The following is a 16422-nucleotide window of genomic DNA, read 5'->3' as shown; positions in this document are numbered from 1 at the left end:
TTTTTGTAACCAAAATGATATGTTTATACATGTATACATGTACATACAGTTACACTTGCAAATCAAAATTCATATTTGTTATGTTGATTTAAGTCAGTTTAAAATGTGACCCGAGTGGATGAGGGAAGTTTCCCATGTTTTGGCCACTCTGAAAATGTTTTTTATCACACTCACACAAAGACTACCAAAATCTCCTAACATGCAATATTCAGATAGCTTGATGCAACATGCAACAAGCTACATGAACCCAGAACAGCTGATAACAACCATCAATACTGTCCTTCAACAACTGCAGTAAATCAACTATGCAATACAACAAAATGACATCGGATCCACTTATAAAAAAATGAAGATTTTTCCATAAGAATTTCAATTCCTTCCAAGACACTGCTTTTCCAATCCCTACAGCAAAGAAAGATAACTTGGTTTGGTCTTAAAATGACCAAAATAAATACATTTTCGGGAGAAAGTTGAAAGTCCTCTGGATGAGTAGTGGAGAAAGTAAGAACACTGAGATGAGGGAAATGAAACTGAGGATCTTTCATGGAAAAATATGCTCATCTGCTCTCCTTTACGGCCCGACCTGCGGCTTACGCATCAACTAACAGAATAAAAAAGCACAGTGAACTGTCTCCCCCAGAGTCGACGTCTTCTTCAGTTTGTGCCAAACTGGGTAAGAGGAAGTGAGAGATTGTGAGGGAAGTTAAAAATATTGTAATACAGCAAGGAGTGGCAGCTTATTTCCTGTGTAGCATTCCTCCCCGGTGCTGCTCGGGAATCCTGTCCCAGCATAGAGAACGATGGCTGACGTCCTGCAGCGCAGACGCTCACTCTGGGGAAGAGGGATTGTCATCGTCTTCATCGTCGTCGTCCTCTTCCTCATTGAAGGAGCTGGGCGTTTGACCCCGAGACTCTGAGGTGTGTGAAGGGGCAGTGCTGTGGAGAGAAAGAGAGACGTGGGGTTATCTAAACGTTAGTCCAAATGCTAAAGCTGATGGTAATTATAGCAACGCAGTGTCATGGATATTTGCGAGGTGAGGGTTGCCCTATCTGCCTAACTCAGCAAGTCCTGCATGTATTTATATTGCAAAAGAAGATACGAACGGATTATTCCAGCTTTTATTATATATTATGCGGTCTACTTGAGCTAGTTGTAAACATACCTTGTGTGGCTGAGAGGTGTTCTGTTGGAGTTTCTGGCCATTCCTGTTGGGAGAGAATGACAAAATGTTCACATACATATTTTAAAGGGGGGTGGTTCAATGGTATTTCAAGCATTCTGACTTATTAACACAGTTATAGAGTTGTTTCCTCATGCTAAACGAAGACAAAGTGTCAAAAACACACAGTTGTACATGTTACAGAGTATTTCTGTGCCTAATGCACTTGGCCAGGGTTCGTACAAGTTTCGGAAAGTTTTTTTCGATTGCGGATTCAGCTGACGTTTCAGGGATTTCTATACGTATCACTTATTTATATGGGCACTTCCCCCCGAAACCCCCCCCCCACACGTCAATCAGCGGGAGATGTTAGAACTTACAAACATTTACATCACGTGACAGCTTTGTTTAATTTCAAAACTCAACAATGGCACGAATGAAGAAGTGTGTTTTTGGATGTAAGGAGAAGACATCCAGCCTTATGGAAACAATGGATATAGTTTATTATCCGGGGTAGCAGCAGAGTTTTGCGTGTGTGTTTGATGCGCTGGATTTTCCCAACCGGGTCATGACGAGTTGCACGCGGTAAGTAAGACTTCTGTGTTATGTTGGACATAGCATAGGCCCATGCATATTATATAAATGACACAAACATGTAATGAATCATAAGTTAACCAGTGTTGTATAGTGTTGCATGACTCGTACTCGCTCCTCCCGCGGTAGTAACTCCTCCTTCTTCATTTTTTCATACGTTATCGGAAAGAATCGGTAAAGCTAATCTTTCTTTTATAAATCTGATTAAACTAATGACTCTTCAGAGATATAAAGGATACTATATCTCTACTCTATAGGTACTCCAGATTAACATCAGAAATGCAGAAACAGCGTGTGTTACGTGAGCTTTAAATGAAACACAAAATGTAAGCATTGCTGTCGCTTGCAAAGACCAGGTAGGAATTTAAAAACTAAACTTTTGCCAAACCATTCAATGGTGTTAAAATTGAGAAAATGTCTGACATTTATTTATACAATTGTTTCTAAACTATAGACACCTGTCTTGAATTTGTTCTTTTTCTTTGGCTGCTAAATGCCAGGAATGTGGCACAAACAAACAAAACAAAGGCTTCCTAGGCAAATGCCTGATAGTAATCCACATTAGCTGGGCAGTCTTATTGTAATGGTTTCATTGACATAAATGTGGTGGGCCAATGGAAGTGGTGAAACCACAGTACAGTGTAATGCTTGAACTATGTCTCTAATGAAGTAATGTTTCTTTCTTCTAGTGAAGACAAAAAGCAGGGTCTTGTATCACACTGAAGGGGCTTATTTGGTAATATTTACCTCTATAAGGTAAGGAAAATTAAAAATTGATTTGAAATATTTTATTTGCTCATTTATTATGAATGCAGACCTTATGCAAGGAAAACACATTTACTAATGTCACAACACATTATTTGGTTTAATCATTTGTAAATATAGTGTCGCTTGTTATTAAAAGACATTTTTATATTTAATTTTTGTGTAACATTAAACTGTACCTATCAAAATGATTGGCAGCATCCAGGTTATCGTGTGTTATTAGTTTTGAGGGGTAGTTACCTGAAAAGAACGAACCTTGAAATGTCACGACTGGCCAATTAGAATCTAGAACTTTAGAGAGCCATGTAATAATAAGTGATTTTTTTACTAATAAATGCACAGATACAATCATCTTTGTCGTATGCCATCCATTCCCTTCAATGAGGTTCTTAGAAAGCGTTGCTAATTCTGGATGTATTAACTCTTTCTCCGCCATTGACGTTTTATCTCGTCAATTTAAGCCTGGGATACATGGCAGGATTTTTGCCATCCTACAAGATCACACTGTACGATATGGAGTAAACAAATACCGGTACGCAAGTCGTAGCAGCAAACACTGGGCTGATCATGCAGAATTTTTGACACTGTGAGAAATCTATCGTAGGTTATCTTTGGACGCAAGTATGGCTGTCAAAATGATTAAATAATCGTCTGAATCGCAATTGTTTGACCTCATTGCGATGATTTCAGATCACCGCAATGATTGCACATCTCTCTAAAAACACAAGGGGGAGCTTTTAAATGTGTTATGTGTATAAATATTTACTGTCAGATAAAATATGTGAAAATTATTTCATAAACAAAAAAAATGTATGAGAATTAAATGTCAAAGCAATAAACAGGCAATTAATCGTCATAATCATCTTTGAACCTCTCTCACTGTACGACATAGGACCACCGATTAAGAGCCATGCTCATAAAAATCACCATAATTGTTTCATGCTGACAATCTTTCTTCTGGGACAGCCAAATAATCGTGCAGTGTATCCCGGGCTTAAGAGAAAATGCTTCCCTGAGATTTTACGGCAATTCATATTTCTGCTATTATCCCAACTTATAAAACACTAAAGCGTCCACTGATCCAAAAACAGTAAAAACTCTGAGTATGTTTTGATCATTGCTCTCAATCTGATCTCTAACAAAAATCCTTTATTGCAATTATGCAATTAATGCAATTATTAAAAAAAATCTAAAATTGTTTATTGGCTTTTACCTTTGTATGTTTAGTTTTAATGCCTGTAATGTTATGTGCTCCTTTTAATTTCCTCTTTTTATGTTAAGCGCTTTGAGATGCTGCTTTTAAAGGCGCTATATAAAATAAGTTATTATTATTATTATTCAGGGCCGGCGTCAAGGGGGTACATTCGCGGGCAGGGCCCCCCCGAACAGGTTGTTGTGCCCCCCCTACAAAGTTTTTTATTACTTTAATATATATCAAGAATAATTAAAATAAATTAAACATTGAATGTTCCATGACTTGTAATGTAATCAAATGAGGAAAATATAGTTGATATACGTTTTCTTTAAATAAAATAGACCAGTTTCTCTGATTGGATGTATTGCCGCGTCTCACCCGTCTTACGTCTTTAGCATATTTGTGACTTGATACTAGCAACGTGTTTTTTCGCGGCATTTTATGGATCGTGTAAAATATGGATATTAGAACATTTAGAACGAACCAGCACCGCCTGCTTCATCTGACTTCATGCAAACACAGACTGGCTCAAACTCAGAGATTAGAGTTTGAGGTGGAATTTACAAATCTACAGGACACTGTTTTAAGGAAGTTTAATGTTCTTACACGCCGTCTTCAGCTATTTTAAAGGTAAGTTAGCGTTGTTTTTAATTACGTAAGCTTAAATGTGAAGTGTGGCTATAGACCGTTAACAGCATTACGACGTGAAAAAAGTGGCTTTTTTCAAGCTAGAACGCGGTGTGCGCTGCGCTATAAAACCCATTCATTTCAATGGCTTGCGCCGTGCGAGTGCGGTTTGTTGTTGCGTCTGTGGCTCTGTTATTATTATTTTAAAAAAAATACCCATATTTGAGAGGTGACAAAAAGAGAACAAATAAAGATAGGATGAAACGGTTTATTTTGTTGGAAAGCAGAGGGTCTGTTCTTTTCATATTATATGTTTATATATTAATAGAAGAACATTTTCTGAAAGGCATTAAACTTTTTTGGAAATCATAAAAAATGCTGGCTCTGGTTGGTAACTTTTTTTAAAAATGCTGGTGGGAAAAGAGTTAATAACAAGTAAACATCCACTGACATGAGACGGATGACGTGAGCTCAGGCGCGTGCAAAAGTCACTCATGATGATTTGCATAAAGTCTAACAATTTTGTTCATGTTCTTAACAGTCCTCGTCACTCGTGTCGCTGTAAGTCACCGTTGCTAGTCGCTTGGTGTGTAAGTGCAGATTAAAGGGATAGTTCACCAAAAAATTAAAAAAATGTGAATAAATTATTACAGAATTTTGACTATCCCTTTAAAGTTGCTAAGGATAAACAAAAAAATGCAATAACGACTTTAAGGGAAATGGTATTGGATACCAGGATTCACACAAGATAAAGCATGTGAAAGGAATGTTGTAAAAACAAAAGAACCAAATATTATTAGAAAAAAAGCAAAACAGATAGTGTGTCACGAGTTTCCCAGGTACCCACCAAGGACATAAGCTTCCAGGGATTTGGGCACTAGAGATTTGGCCAAACTGAGGTTCTCTGGAGAGCATGTGCCGTTCTCAAGCCCCAGAGACATGCCCATTCGCTTCAGGATCTCAACATCGTCATGGATCTCAAATGTGTTGTCAAAGTTAAAGAGGTATTCACACCTGTTTGGAGAAATAAATGGAGTTTAGCTGTTAATAATAATTAGGACAGATGCTATTATTGGTACTAGGGATGTATAACGATTAATCACAATTAATCTATGGCAAAATAAAAGAGATTATTATTATTATTATTAGGGATGCATAATGATTAATCGCCATTAATCTATAGCAGAATAAAAGTTTTTGTTTACATCATATATGTGTGAACTGTGTATAATAACTTTGTATAGATAAATGCACACACATGCATGTATATATTTAAGAAATGTTTACATGTGTATATACATTTATATTTATGAATAATTTATATTATATATACATATAAATACTTAATATATAAATATATATTTTTCTTAAAATTATACATGCATGTGTGCATATTAATATATACATAATTATTATACACAGTTCACACACATATATGATGTAAACAAAAACTTTTATTCTGCTATAGATTAATCGCTATGCATCCCTAATTGGTGCTCTACATATCCACCAAAAGGATCCGGATAATATTCCTACTTGTAGCTTAACATACTCTGCTTACTGTTGTCTTTTAAGGCAAAATGTCAACTGTTCCCTCAATTGTAAGGCAGATAAAGCATCCGCTTTAATTGCATTGTTGGGTCGATTGACTAAACATTTTAGTTGGTTTAAGATATATGACAGATAAAGGGCTGGAAACAAAATGAAGGTGGAGGGAAATCTCATACTTATCACTAGAGATGGAGCAGTCGATGACGGTGCGTACGTCTGTGTTGAGGATGATAAAGGGAAGCTGAATGACAGATCCTTGAGGGGGAGCCGAATGTGACGACGCTTCGTTGGCCTGGTTCCTCTGCACCAGATTCTTAAAGGCGATCTGCTGCTCCACGGCAAGAAATGCACAAATCACCATGTGTATACACCTTTAAGCAGTTTTATTTACACATCACAGCTCTTAAGGGCCCATCACAAGCAAAGTTAAATCAGACCACTGTTGATAATTTAATAGCTCTGCGTAATCATAGCATATAGGGGCTGGACATCGACTAGAACCAAGCCGATGGGTTTCATTTAGCAGCACTCGCGACTCGCTGATCGATATCTCAGCAATACAAAGGCCTCTTCTGAATCTGATCTATCCAAACATCTGACTTCATCGACTATATGCATCTCTTCTACATGTCTATAATGTTACTTTTAGTCCTAATGTGCTAACATGCAACAGAGCGAGGGCTGGATGCTTTACAAAGTGACGTGTCGACACAAACAGACTGTGCTAGACTGCAAGAGATGGATGACATTTAAACGTCTCGCTTCCTTGAAACTGGATCAATACTGGGAGATTGCTGCTTTTCCACAGCTGGCCACAGTAAATATCCCTCCTCTCATCTGATGTTTATTGCTCATTACTTATATTCTTAGAATGCAATAGTGAACTAAAACTAGTTTGGTAAATAACAGTGCTACTGGTTAATGACTCTATTAGCTGATGCACTGCACTACGGCACGCCCCTTACAACATTATTCATGCCTCGTTCACGCAGTATGTTTTCGTGAATGTTATAGCAATGTTACTAGGTCCTCTTTATTGAAGCAATCCCAGAACATTTACAGGATTGCCAATTTTACAGAAATTTTTTAGGACCAAAGTGCTGTGTAAATGGGGTTTAGTATTCAAACAGGTACAAACCTGTAATATTAGCTCCTCTAGCTGGGCCCTTTTCTGCCGAATTCTTTCCAAACGCTTCTGTTTTTCCAGCTGAAAGATGAACAGACAAACCCAAAATGAAGACATTAGTAATGAAGTGTCCAATTTAATAATACACACAACACAACTGTTAACTATAGAGATCTATCTATAGAGATGTGTGAGAGTTTCGTTATGCATGGATAAACAGCTTTAGATTGCTTACATCATCGCATGTAGGTGTACAGGTTTACGTGTGTGTGTGTGTGTGTGTGTGTGTGTGTGTGTGTGTGTGTGTAGGCTTCCTCTCCATCATCCTCCTCCATTCACCCTTTGCCGCTGTCTGTCAAGTCTGCCACAGATGTGACACTAACAGATGGTGTCAGAGGGCTCTTCACACACACACAGCTGATGAGGGTACATTGCATATACCACCTGTATTAAATTTTAGTGCTTAAACCGCACAAATGTCCATGAATGTCCAAACAAACAAATAGGGCCCGATCTTGCACCCAGCGCAATTAACTTTGTCAGTGACGCATGTATCATTTCGTATTTTGCACCGGCGCACAGCGGGTTTTTCCCTCCACAGACGCACGTCGGCAAACTAGGGAATGAACTTGCGCTCCCTGGGCGGTTCAGCGCAAAAAAGGAGGCGTGCTCCGGCACAACCATCTCTTATGCTATTTTGCAGTTTCAAAAAACAATTGCGCTACTAACCAAAAAAAACTAGTCTAAAGTCAGTGGCGCGTTGCGCGTGGTTCATTATGCTATTTTAAGGGCGCATGCTTGACCATAATGTATAGCGTGCACAACGCGCATTACTTATCTAATCTACACAGATGCAACAGTTATTTTTGCAAATCATAAATTGTTACAATAAAAAATACGCGCATTGCTTATCTAATCTACACAGATGCAACAGTTAAATTGTTACAATAAAAAATATTAATACATGAGATAAGGGAAATCATTGTGGTGAGCATTGTGGTGATAGTTTTTATTTATTTTGTGTGGCAGCGTTAAACATTTATCATGCAAATAACGATTAAAATATTTTCATACGTTTGTTGTGTGGCTGTATTACGTTTATTTTATCTAAAAAATAATTAAAATGTTTTCATAAGAAACCTTCATGTATGTGAACTTGATTTGTAAGTGTACTTTGGGGTTGGACCTTGCTTGCGTTTCTTGTGTCCGATTTCAAAGCCCCCAAACCCTTTCAGCGGTGAGGGTGGACGCAGCGATGTCCTCCTGTGTGCCCGATTTATGCTGGCAAGCTTGGGATCCCCCGGTCTCCTGACATCATTGTAGTGCTTGGCGCAGCTGATGAGACAATTGCGGCTATTTCCTCTCACGCCTGTTTAACCGACGCTGATTTGGGCGGGTTTCTCCCATCCCCATACAAAACAACTTCTCTGTCTTTGACTGCTCTTACAAGAACGTGGGTCTCCTCGGCTGTGAACAGCTCCTGGCGTGCGCCTGTCAAATCTGTCATAATAATAGCAACCCGCCATGGAACTTGCGCCCTTGCGTTTAAAGGGAATGTTGGATAGCGTTCTGATTGGTTTATTTGACGTTACGCCCAAACCACACCTATGAATAATGAACCTACTTCAGACCAACCCCTTATTGATTTGCGCCCGGCGCAAGACTTATTTCTCCCGCCAGGAAAATAGCAAAGGCGCCCAAGATCCGCCCACAAAGTCACTTGCGCATTGCGCTTCGGACTTGCGTTTCAGATCGTTAAAATAGGGCCCATAATGTCATTGTTCTAGTGGAGTAATGTAAAGCTTTTATGATTTTCACCGGTGGCCAAGCACCAGAAAAGCACCATTAACATTTTAAATGATCGCCACTTTTGAATGCTGTTACAGGCATTTACATTATATTTTGACAACCTTGATGTCAGAATGTACACAGACTGCGGATGAAAAAAATCATGCACAGTGAAAATAGGTTTGTCAGTTAGGTTTTGCTCATTTCTGAATGACTTTTTACACATCTTTTATTTAAGCACATCTCTTAACAAAACCTCAGTCAGACAATATTCCAGTTAATAGAAATCTGAATAAGACAGCTGCCTGGTATGTTCCTGTATCAGTACAATTTTGGGCCATGTTAAGATCTTATTTGGTATATTCATTTATATATGGGTCAATGACATGACATGCATATTTTTGTGTCCGGGGGCACTATGTACTATAAAATAACTTGATACATTTATGTGTCATTTAATTCTTTAAATACATTTTCAGTATTGTTTAATAAGTACTCATTTTTGGTATCTCAAACTTGAAATGGTAGGGCAACTGTCTGTATAAATGACCAGTTTAAGACATGTCAAAAATGGTGTTTAAATTAATAAAAATTCAAAATAAGATACTTTGGCATTATTTTATGTTTGAAACATTTTCTATAAACACATTTCACAACTATCAGTATTTTTTTGTCCAACAATTTGGATGTTCTTAAATTAAATGTGAAGGTACACTGAAGGTACACTGCAAAAAAAAGACTTTTTTACTTAAGGGCGATTTATAGTCGTGTGTAGATCCTATCCGTAGCCTGTGCGTAGCTCTGCGTAGCCTGACGCGCACCTCACAAAATGTTTAACAGCGCGTCAGATCTAGGCGGACCGCAAGCGCTGTGATTGGTCCACCAGAACCCCTCCCTTCAGGTAAAAAAAACTGCGTCATAGGTATTTCCGTTTGTGACGGTGAAAACAAAGATAAGCCAAGTTGAGGAGTGATTTAACTCAAACTGCATCAAAAATCGCTGTTTATTTACTTTCATCATTGCTGGTCTTCTCAAATTATATACAACAAGTTGCTGTTTCTTCTTCGTTTGTGGGTTAACTTGCTAAGCTTCTTCTTCTGTGACGACTTCTGCTGCTTCTGTGGTTACACTCGTGGATACTGCCTACCAGCGGTCGCGCGTGTGTTTGCACGTCGACGCGGACGACGACGCAAAAGTATAAATAAAAACCGACGCGGAACCTACGCCGTCGCTGCTACGCCGTAGGACCTACGCACGACTATAACGAGCCCTTTAGTATTCATGTCTTGTTTTCAGTACAAATATCTTGATAAGCAAATTTTTGATGAGCAAAATGAGCTTATAAAATAAGTCTACACTGTAAAAAAATTTAGCATTTTTGTCAAATCAACTGATATTTTGTTATTTTAACTTAACTTATTCAGTTCACCAATTTCAACTTGTTTTTTTATAAGTAATGTCAACACAGGTCAAAACTTAAAATAGTAGGTTGAATTTACATCCAAAACCAAGTTGTTTTAACTTCATACTGCATATTTTTTTACAGCATTTTAGACAAAATACACTGTAAACCTTTTTTCTTAAACACTTAATTCAAGAAAAATTTTCTTACCCCATTGCCAGATTTATTTGCTTGTTTTAAGCATAAATTTATTTAAATTTGATATTTTTTGTCTAAAAACTAGACTTACTTTCTTAAGTCATTTTGTTTATAAAGAAAATGCATCTTATTTTAAAGGTGCAGTGTGTAAATTTTAGCGGCATCTAGTAGTGAGGTTGCAAATTGCAACCAACGGCTTAGTTCACGGCTCACCTCTTGCTTTTGAAACACATAGAGAAGCTACGGTAGCCGCCACTGGACAAACATGCCATCGTCGGAGACAACTTAGTAAAAAAATTGTCCTTTAAGGGCTTCTGTAGAAAAATGCCAGCACAAAATGCCGACCTCTATGTAAGGGGACCCTCGGTGTATGTATATAAAAAGGTCTCGTTCTAAGGTAATAAAAACATAACGGCTCATTATGAAAGGTCTTTATACACCTCTGATAATATAGTTTTGTATATTATTTTGCATTTCTGTCAAAAGATCATTTTAAAAATTACACACTGCACCTTTAAGAATTTTTTGATATTTGTACTTAAAACAAGACAAAAATACTAAGTTAGAAAGTATTTTTTTGCAGTGAAGTACAACCACATTCATGGGCCTTTTATTAAGAGGTTAACTAGTATAAACAGTAAACATAATATCACATCGTTCAGTGAACCCCAGGTGGTCTTTATGGCTAAATGAAGTTTGTAGATTTCTCTCAAATATTGAAGAAAATAACTACTTTAATGTAATGGGTAGGCTAGTACAATTTTATGGCAGGTGGTACAACCAGTGTAAAACAAAAAAAAGGCTATTTTATTAAAGGCATTTAATTGCATTTAAAAAGTATATTTATGAATTTGACATCACAGGCAAAAGCTTATACCAGCAGTTTGTTGAATTTAAATGTATGCAGAGGTCAGGTGGTGCAACCAGAAAGTCAAAGGGTGCAACGAATGCCCCTAAGAAATAAAAATCAAGTTAATAATTTTACTTTAAAAAAAATGCAAGCTAAGGTTGTCTAAGCTATAATGGATATTGTACACTTTTAAAAATTATTGCTCTTAAAATTATAGTTCTCAAATTTTAGTTTTATGGTAAAGTTGTATTACACTTATTATTGTATTAAACTATTTTTAGGATTTAAATTTTAAATGCCACTATCAAATTAAAAATAATCAGCATTACACAGGGAGCACATTAAGGGAGCACATATCTGGCAAATAGATGGTTGTACCACTTGACATTTTTTGAATGGGGATATCAAAAATATTCTGAAAGAAATCATTAAAATGAACTTAAATGGTGTTCTATAAACAAAACGTTGTTCCTGACAAAAAAATACATTACTTCCATTTAAAAAATGTTTTGTCTATGACCCGTATGCCAATATCCAAGTTAAAGTACTTTAGGGTGCTACAAGATACAAGACGCTGTGCAAACTAAACCTGTCAAGCATGTACTTCATTTATATGCTAATTATAATGTATAAGAAATGATTCTTAAAGCTGTGGAGCATGTAAATCTCATTTTCTGATTAAGTGCTTAACCAGAAACGAGGATCTTAATCAGAAAAACAATGTGCATTAGAGCCCTGCATTTCAGCCCGAGCCCGCCGGGGCCCGACCTGTTTACGCCCTTCGGGTCGGGTTTCGGACCAATTTTAACATCACAGCTGATACGTGGGCCAGACCTCAGGCTTATTTAGGCTTCTCCATTTAATTTTGTTTTATATTTTTCAATTTAATTAAAAGAAACTTTTGACAAACATTGATGATTGCAAAACAAACTTAGTAAGACTTTTAACCTATCGCATGAGTCCGCTACGCACAGCCAGACACACATTTACAATGCAGCTGTTGCGTATTTAACAGCAGGACCTCAGCGCACCAGGAAAAAATATAAATGGAGGACTAGATTAAAACCTTGGATACTGCTCATAATCTATGCAAACAGCATCCAAGACATAATCTATAAAAGACTTCTCCCTGTAGTAATTTCGTGTAAGAAGGGTGTGTCTTTATTTCTTGTTTGTGTATGTTTCAACTTTTTTTCTTAGTTTAACTGTTGGATGGATACATGAATGTTCTGTGGTAAGTCCTTACATTTAAAAAAATGTATATGCAAAAGCGAAGTTGTAAGATAAGGTAGCATGCATGTTTATTCTGTTTCATGTTTATTTCGTTTCGTTTTGTATAGCCCTTTTTATTTTTTTATTTCTGCACCCGTTGCAACTGCGAACAGCAGAGAAACCTGCCTTCGCTTTTTAAAAATAGTGTTTGTTGATAATAAACGTTTAAACTAACACTGTGATATGCTGAAAATATTTATTTTATATAGTTGTTATTATAGGCAAGTGAAGTGTTGATTTGAGAGGCTCAATTCATCAAACATGTCGTCAACTTGCTGTCGGCTGCTAACCACTTGTTGGTTATCATAAAAAACTTTAACAAACAAAAACTGCTCTAAAATGTAAATAAAAAAGAAATATAACTATTTTGCAATTTAAAACAAAACTGAACTGCTTTAATTGCTGCAAGAGTTACAGCTGTACAAGCTGTGTAAGGAGTTATTTTTTGCTATTTCTTTGTATTTCTTTTGCAAAATCTATGCGGAATTTTGCCGAATGATTTAAAATGTTTTAAAACGATCCGAGAGAATGTGCGCTGTGAATATTAAAAAACAATAAAATATTTTATAACTATATTATACATTTTATTAAAGGATTACCCTGAATTAAACTAGACCATCATGAACCAACAGATAATGGATAATGTGCTGTCACGACCATAGAGTTTTATATAATATACATATATTACATGTCTACAGTATAAGCGTAAAAAGAAAAGGCTTTTCATAATGAATGTAGCGTATATAGCAAGACAATTTCATCAGTTTAACAACACAATGTATATATATATTTATCTTGTAAACGAATTTGAAATAATAAATAATTGTCACGTCACGTAGCAAGAGAGACGATAGAGATCTCATTATTTTCTCCACAGTAAGTTTTATTTCAAATTCAAGTTTTACATATTAAATAGGCTATTAAAACGTTTGTGCTTCCCTTATAAAAACCTCACAGCAGACAGCACAGACTTCTACTCAAAACACACACGACGCAGTGACTATATCTGCGAACACAGATTCCTAATGGGGAGAATTAAAAAGTTCGGACTCGGGCTGAGAATTCTGATAAGCGTCTCGGGCCAGGGCCGGGTCAGGGCCTAGATTTCAGGCCCTTGCAGGGCTCTAATGTGCATATAAACGTGCTCAATGGTAATTTGTTTTAGGAAAGGTTTCCTCGAACACACACACCTCTAGGTTTCGGCACTCTTGGGCTGAATTTGTGGGCAGGCCAATCCAGCGTATCTCCTTCTTTTCTTTAGAGATGATGTTCATGGCCATCAACACGTTGAGCGCATCATATACACGTCTCCGAATGTTCTTCTGGTCGTACACCTGCTGCATGTAAAAAAACACATAAAATGTCATCTAGCGCACATGTGATCATCCCTTCTGCACTCTTCTGTCTAGTTTAACCTCCGATCATCCTACGTCTTCTGTAAAGTCTTTTTTAATGACATTTAAATGAGCGCTTCAAGAACAATATTATCTGAGACCAACATGGGGTTGCTGTTTCTCCTCATGTTTTTGGGATGTGGCCAGGCGAGAAGTGGAAATTGCGCAGTGCTACAGGAAGTGCTTGTGGCTCTTCATAAAGCACAGATAGATAAATCACAGTTCACATTAACACAAGAGACTGCAGGGAGGATCTGGAGAGCTTTGTTAACATTTATCAGCCTAGCTCTGCTTTTATTTTGCTGGGTACAGACTAACTGATGAGTAACGTGAAATTTCTGGTTGTGAAAGCACATTTCTCCATAAACATGCTGTAATATTGTGGTTAATTTATTTTTATTAATATTTAGGAAAGCTTTCAATGTGTGACGTTAATGTAAATTCTTCAATTTGTATTCTGCTGTTAACAAGCAACATTAATGTGCATGTATTTGTGCAGAAGCAATGTGTATGATGTCAAATCTAAAATTGTCTTGTAATAATGTCCCAAATCTGACAGTCACTCACCGAGTCAGCGGGCATCAGACTGCTGGCATGGGTGAACTCGGCCACCAGCTCATCGGCCACTTCGTTGTATGATGTGGTGCCCTTCTTTTGTACCTTCTCGCATACCTTCATAGAGAAGTGTCTCAGACCTTTACCATTCTTATCTGCTCTCTTCATTCTCTTACTGTAGACAGAGAGAGAGAGAAATTGAGAGTCAGAACAGAGACACAGTGTCTATGTTTCATTTACAAACACTGAATCAATTTGCCTGGGTCATGTTTTACCCTAAATATTAAAGAAAGGAAGTTTGTATTTTGCTTTTGCTTTGTTGTATTATTTTAATGGCAACTAAGCAAACTGTAAAAAATAATGATTATGTGCCCTAGTAGATTTAACAAAATAAAATGACTAAACTATATTAAATAAATTAAATTCTTGTTTTTTAACCAAAATTTTAGTTAAAATAACATAAAAACGTGAGTAATTCTAAATAAACACATTATTGAGTAAATTCAACTTAAAGGATTACTTTATTTTATAAAAAGATGCATCAACAAAAAATGTTGATGTCTTTCTTTGTTCAGTCAAGAAGAAAATTGTTTTTTTGAGGAAAACATTCCAGGATTTTTCTCCATATATTGGACTTTATTGGACCTTAACAGTTTACATTTTCAATGCAGCTCTAAAGGGGTCTAACAATCCCAACCGAGGCATAAGGGTCTTATCTAAAATAATAAATATATACTTTAAACCACAACTTCTTGTCTTGCACTAGCCGTGTGATGCGCCAGGGTGACCTTAGCTTACGCATTGCGTAAGCACATCGAAAGGTCACGCTTTAAATATGTGAAACTACCTCCCCAGTGTTTGCAAGTGTAGAGAAAGAGAAGCGTTCAGACGTTGTTGTATGTGGAATGATAGTAATTAATGTCTTTGTGTCAGTTTATTGTTAAAAAATGGTCTTCAAGTGTGCGTTTTACATATGTAATGCCTGACCTTTCGACGTGCTTACGCAAATACGTAAGGTTGCGCGTCACACAGCTATTGCAAGATGAGAAGTTGTGCTGTAGCCTCTTATGAAACGGCTTATGAAAATGTCCCTGATATGTCAGTAGACATTAAGAAATCATTTTCATTTCAAATACTTATATCACTGACAACAGTGGTCTGGCCAGGATATTGTCATTTAAACAGTGGAGTTGCAGCCCTCAACTGATGTTTATGTTGTCATGTTGTGTATTGGCCACCAGTTGTGTGACTGCACTACCAGTTTTAGCCACAAGTTTTGTGATTGCAGTACCAATTTTGGCCACAAACCTACATACTGTTCTTTTAACTTAGTTAAGTAGATTTACTTAATTTTTCATATGTGTGAAATTTACTTAAAACAAATATTTCTGAATTTTTTTCTAAAAACTAAATTCTACTTCAATGCATATTTTGCATTTACTTTTTTACATTTTTAAAATTGTAACATACTTGCCGTACATATCATGGTAATATTTGTAGTACTGATTTGAATGTATGCTGATTATTATCGAATTATTTCTGTACAATCTTGAGAATCAACATTAAAAATTCTGGCAAATATAAAACAGAAGTGAAACACAAATTGACTTGTGATGCATCTGGTTGCATGACGATCATTTTGCGTTTAATGCTGCTATCTGTTCAGCAACTTCTCAAGTTAAAAATAAAGAAACTGATCTGAAAGAAGCCTGAACAATTTCTTTGATGTTCAGTCACGTTACTTTTCATCCTATGTTTCAGGTATGCCTCTCTCATTCTCCACATAGACACCCACATAATCTGTAATGAAACAGGGCACAAGTGTGCATGTTTGTGTTCCTGGTACTTTACGTATGTGTGCGATTTGCATTTTTCTGGGTCTTTGGCTCAGGGTTGTGTCACAGCGGCTTGTTCAAGGATGCATCATGTTCACGACAGAAGTGAG

General features: G+C 36.8%; 1 protein-coding gene across 6 annotated transcripts in view; it reads right to left on the bottom strand.

Annotated features, from left to right (window-relative positions):
- tfdp2 (transcription factor Dp-2) overlaps positions 1-16422 on the bottom strand; it is a 48284-nt gene continuing 31862 nt past the window's right edge. For 5 of the 6 annotated variants that reach the window (XM_073862760.1, XM_073862761.1, XM_055195676.2 and 2 more), the window contains 7 exons: positions 14490-14652; positions 13719-13865; positions 7031-7099; positions 6069-6220; positions 5189-5355; positions 1164-1206; positions 1-936 (listed from right to left, as the gene is read on the bottom strand). In XM_073862760.1, coding sequence (XP_073718861.1) covers positions 828-936; positions 1164-1206; positions 5189-5355; positions 6069-6220; positions 7031-7099; positions 13719-13865; positions 14490-14652 — 850 coding nt within the window. In that variant the 3' untranslated portion in view covers positions 1-827. The remainder of the gene's footprint in view (positions 937-1163; positions 1207-5188; positions 5356-6068; positions 6221-7030; positions 7100-13718; positions 13866-14489; positions 14653-16422) is intronic. The other variant, XM_073862762.1, reaches the window with a different exon arrangement.

This window comes from Misgurnus anguillicaudatus, chromosome 24 (assembly GCF_027580225.2).
Source record: "Misgurnus anguillicaudatus chromosome 24, ASM2758022v2, whole genome shotgun sequence".
Taxonomy (NCBI): Eukaryota; Metazoa; Chordata; class Actinopteri; order Cypriniformes; family Cobitidae; genus Misgurnus; species Misgurnus anguillicaudatus.
The sequence above is the reverse complement of the archived record's forward strand: the minus strand, read 5'-3'. Positions and strand labels throughout refer to the sequence as shown.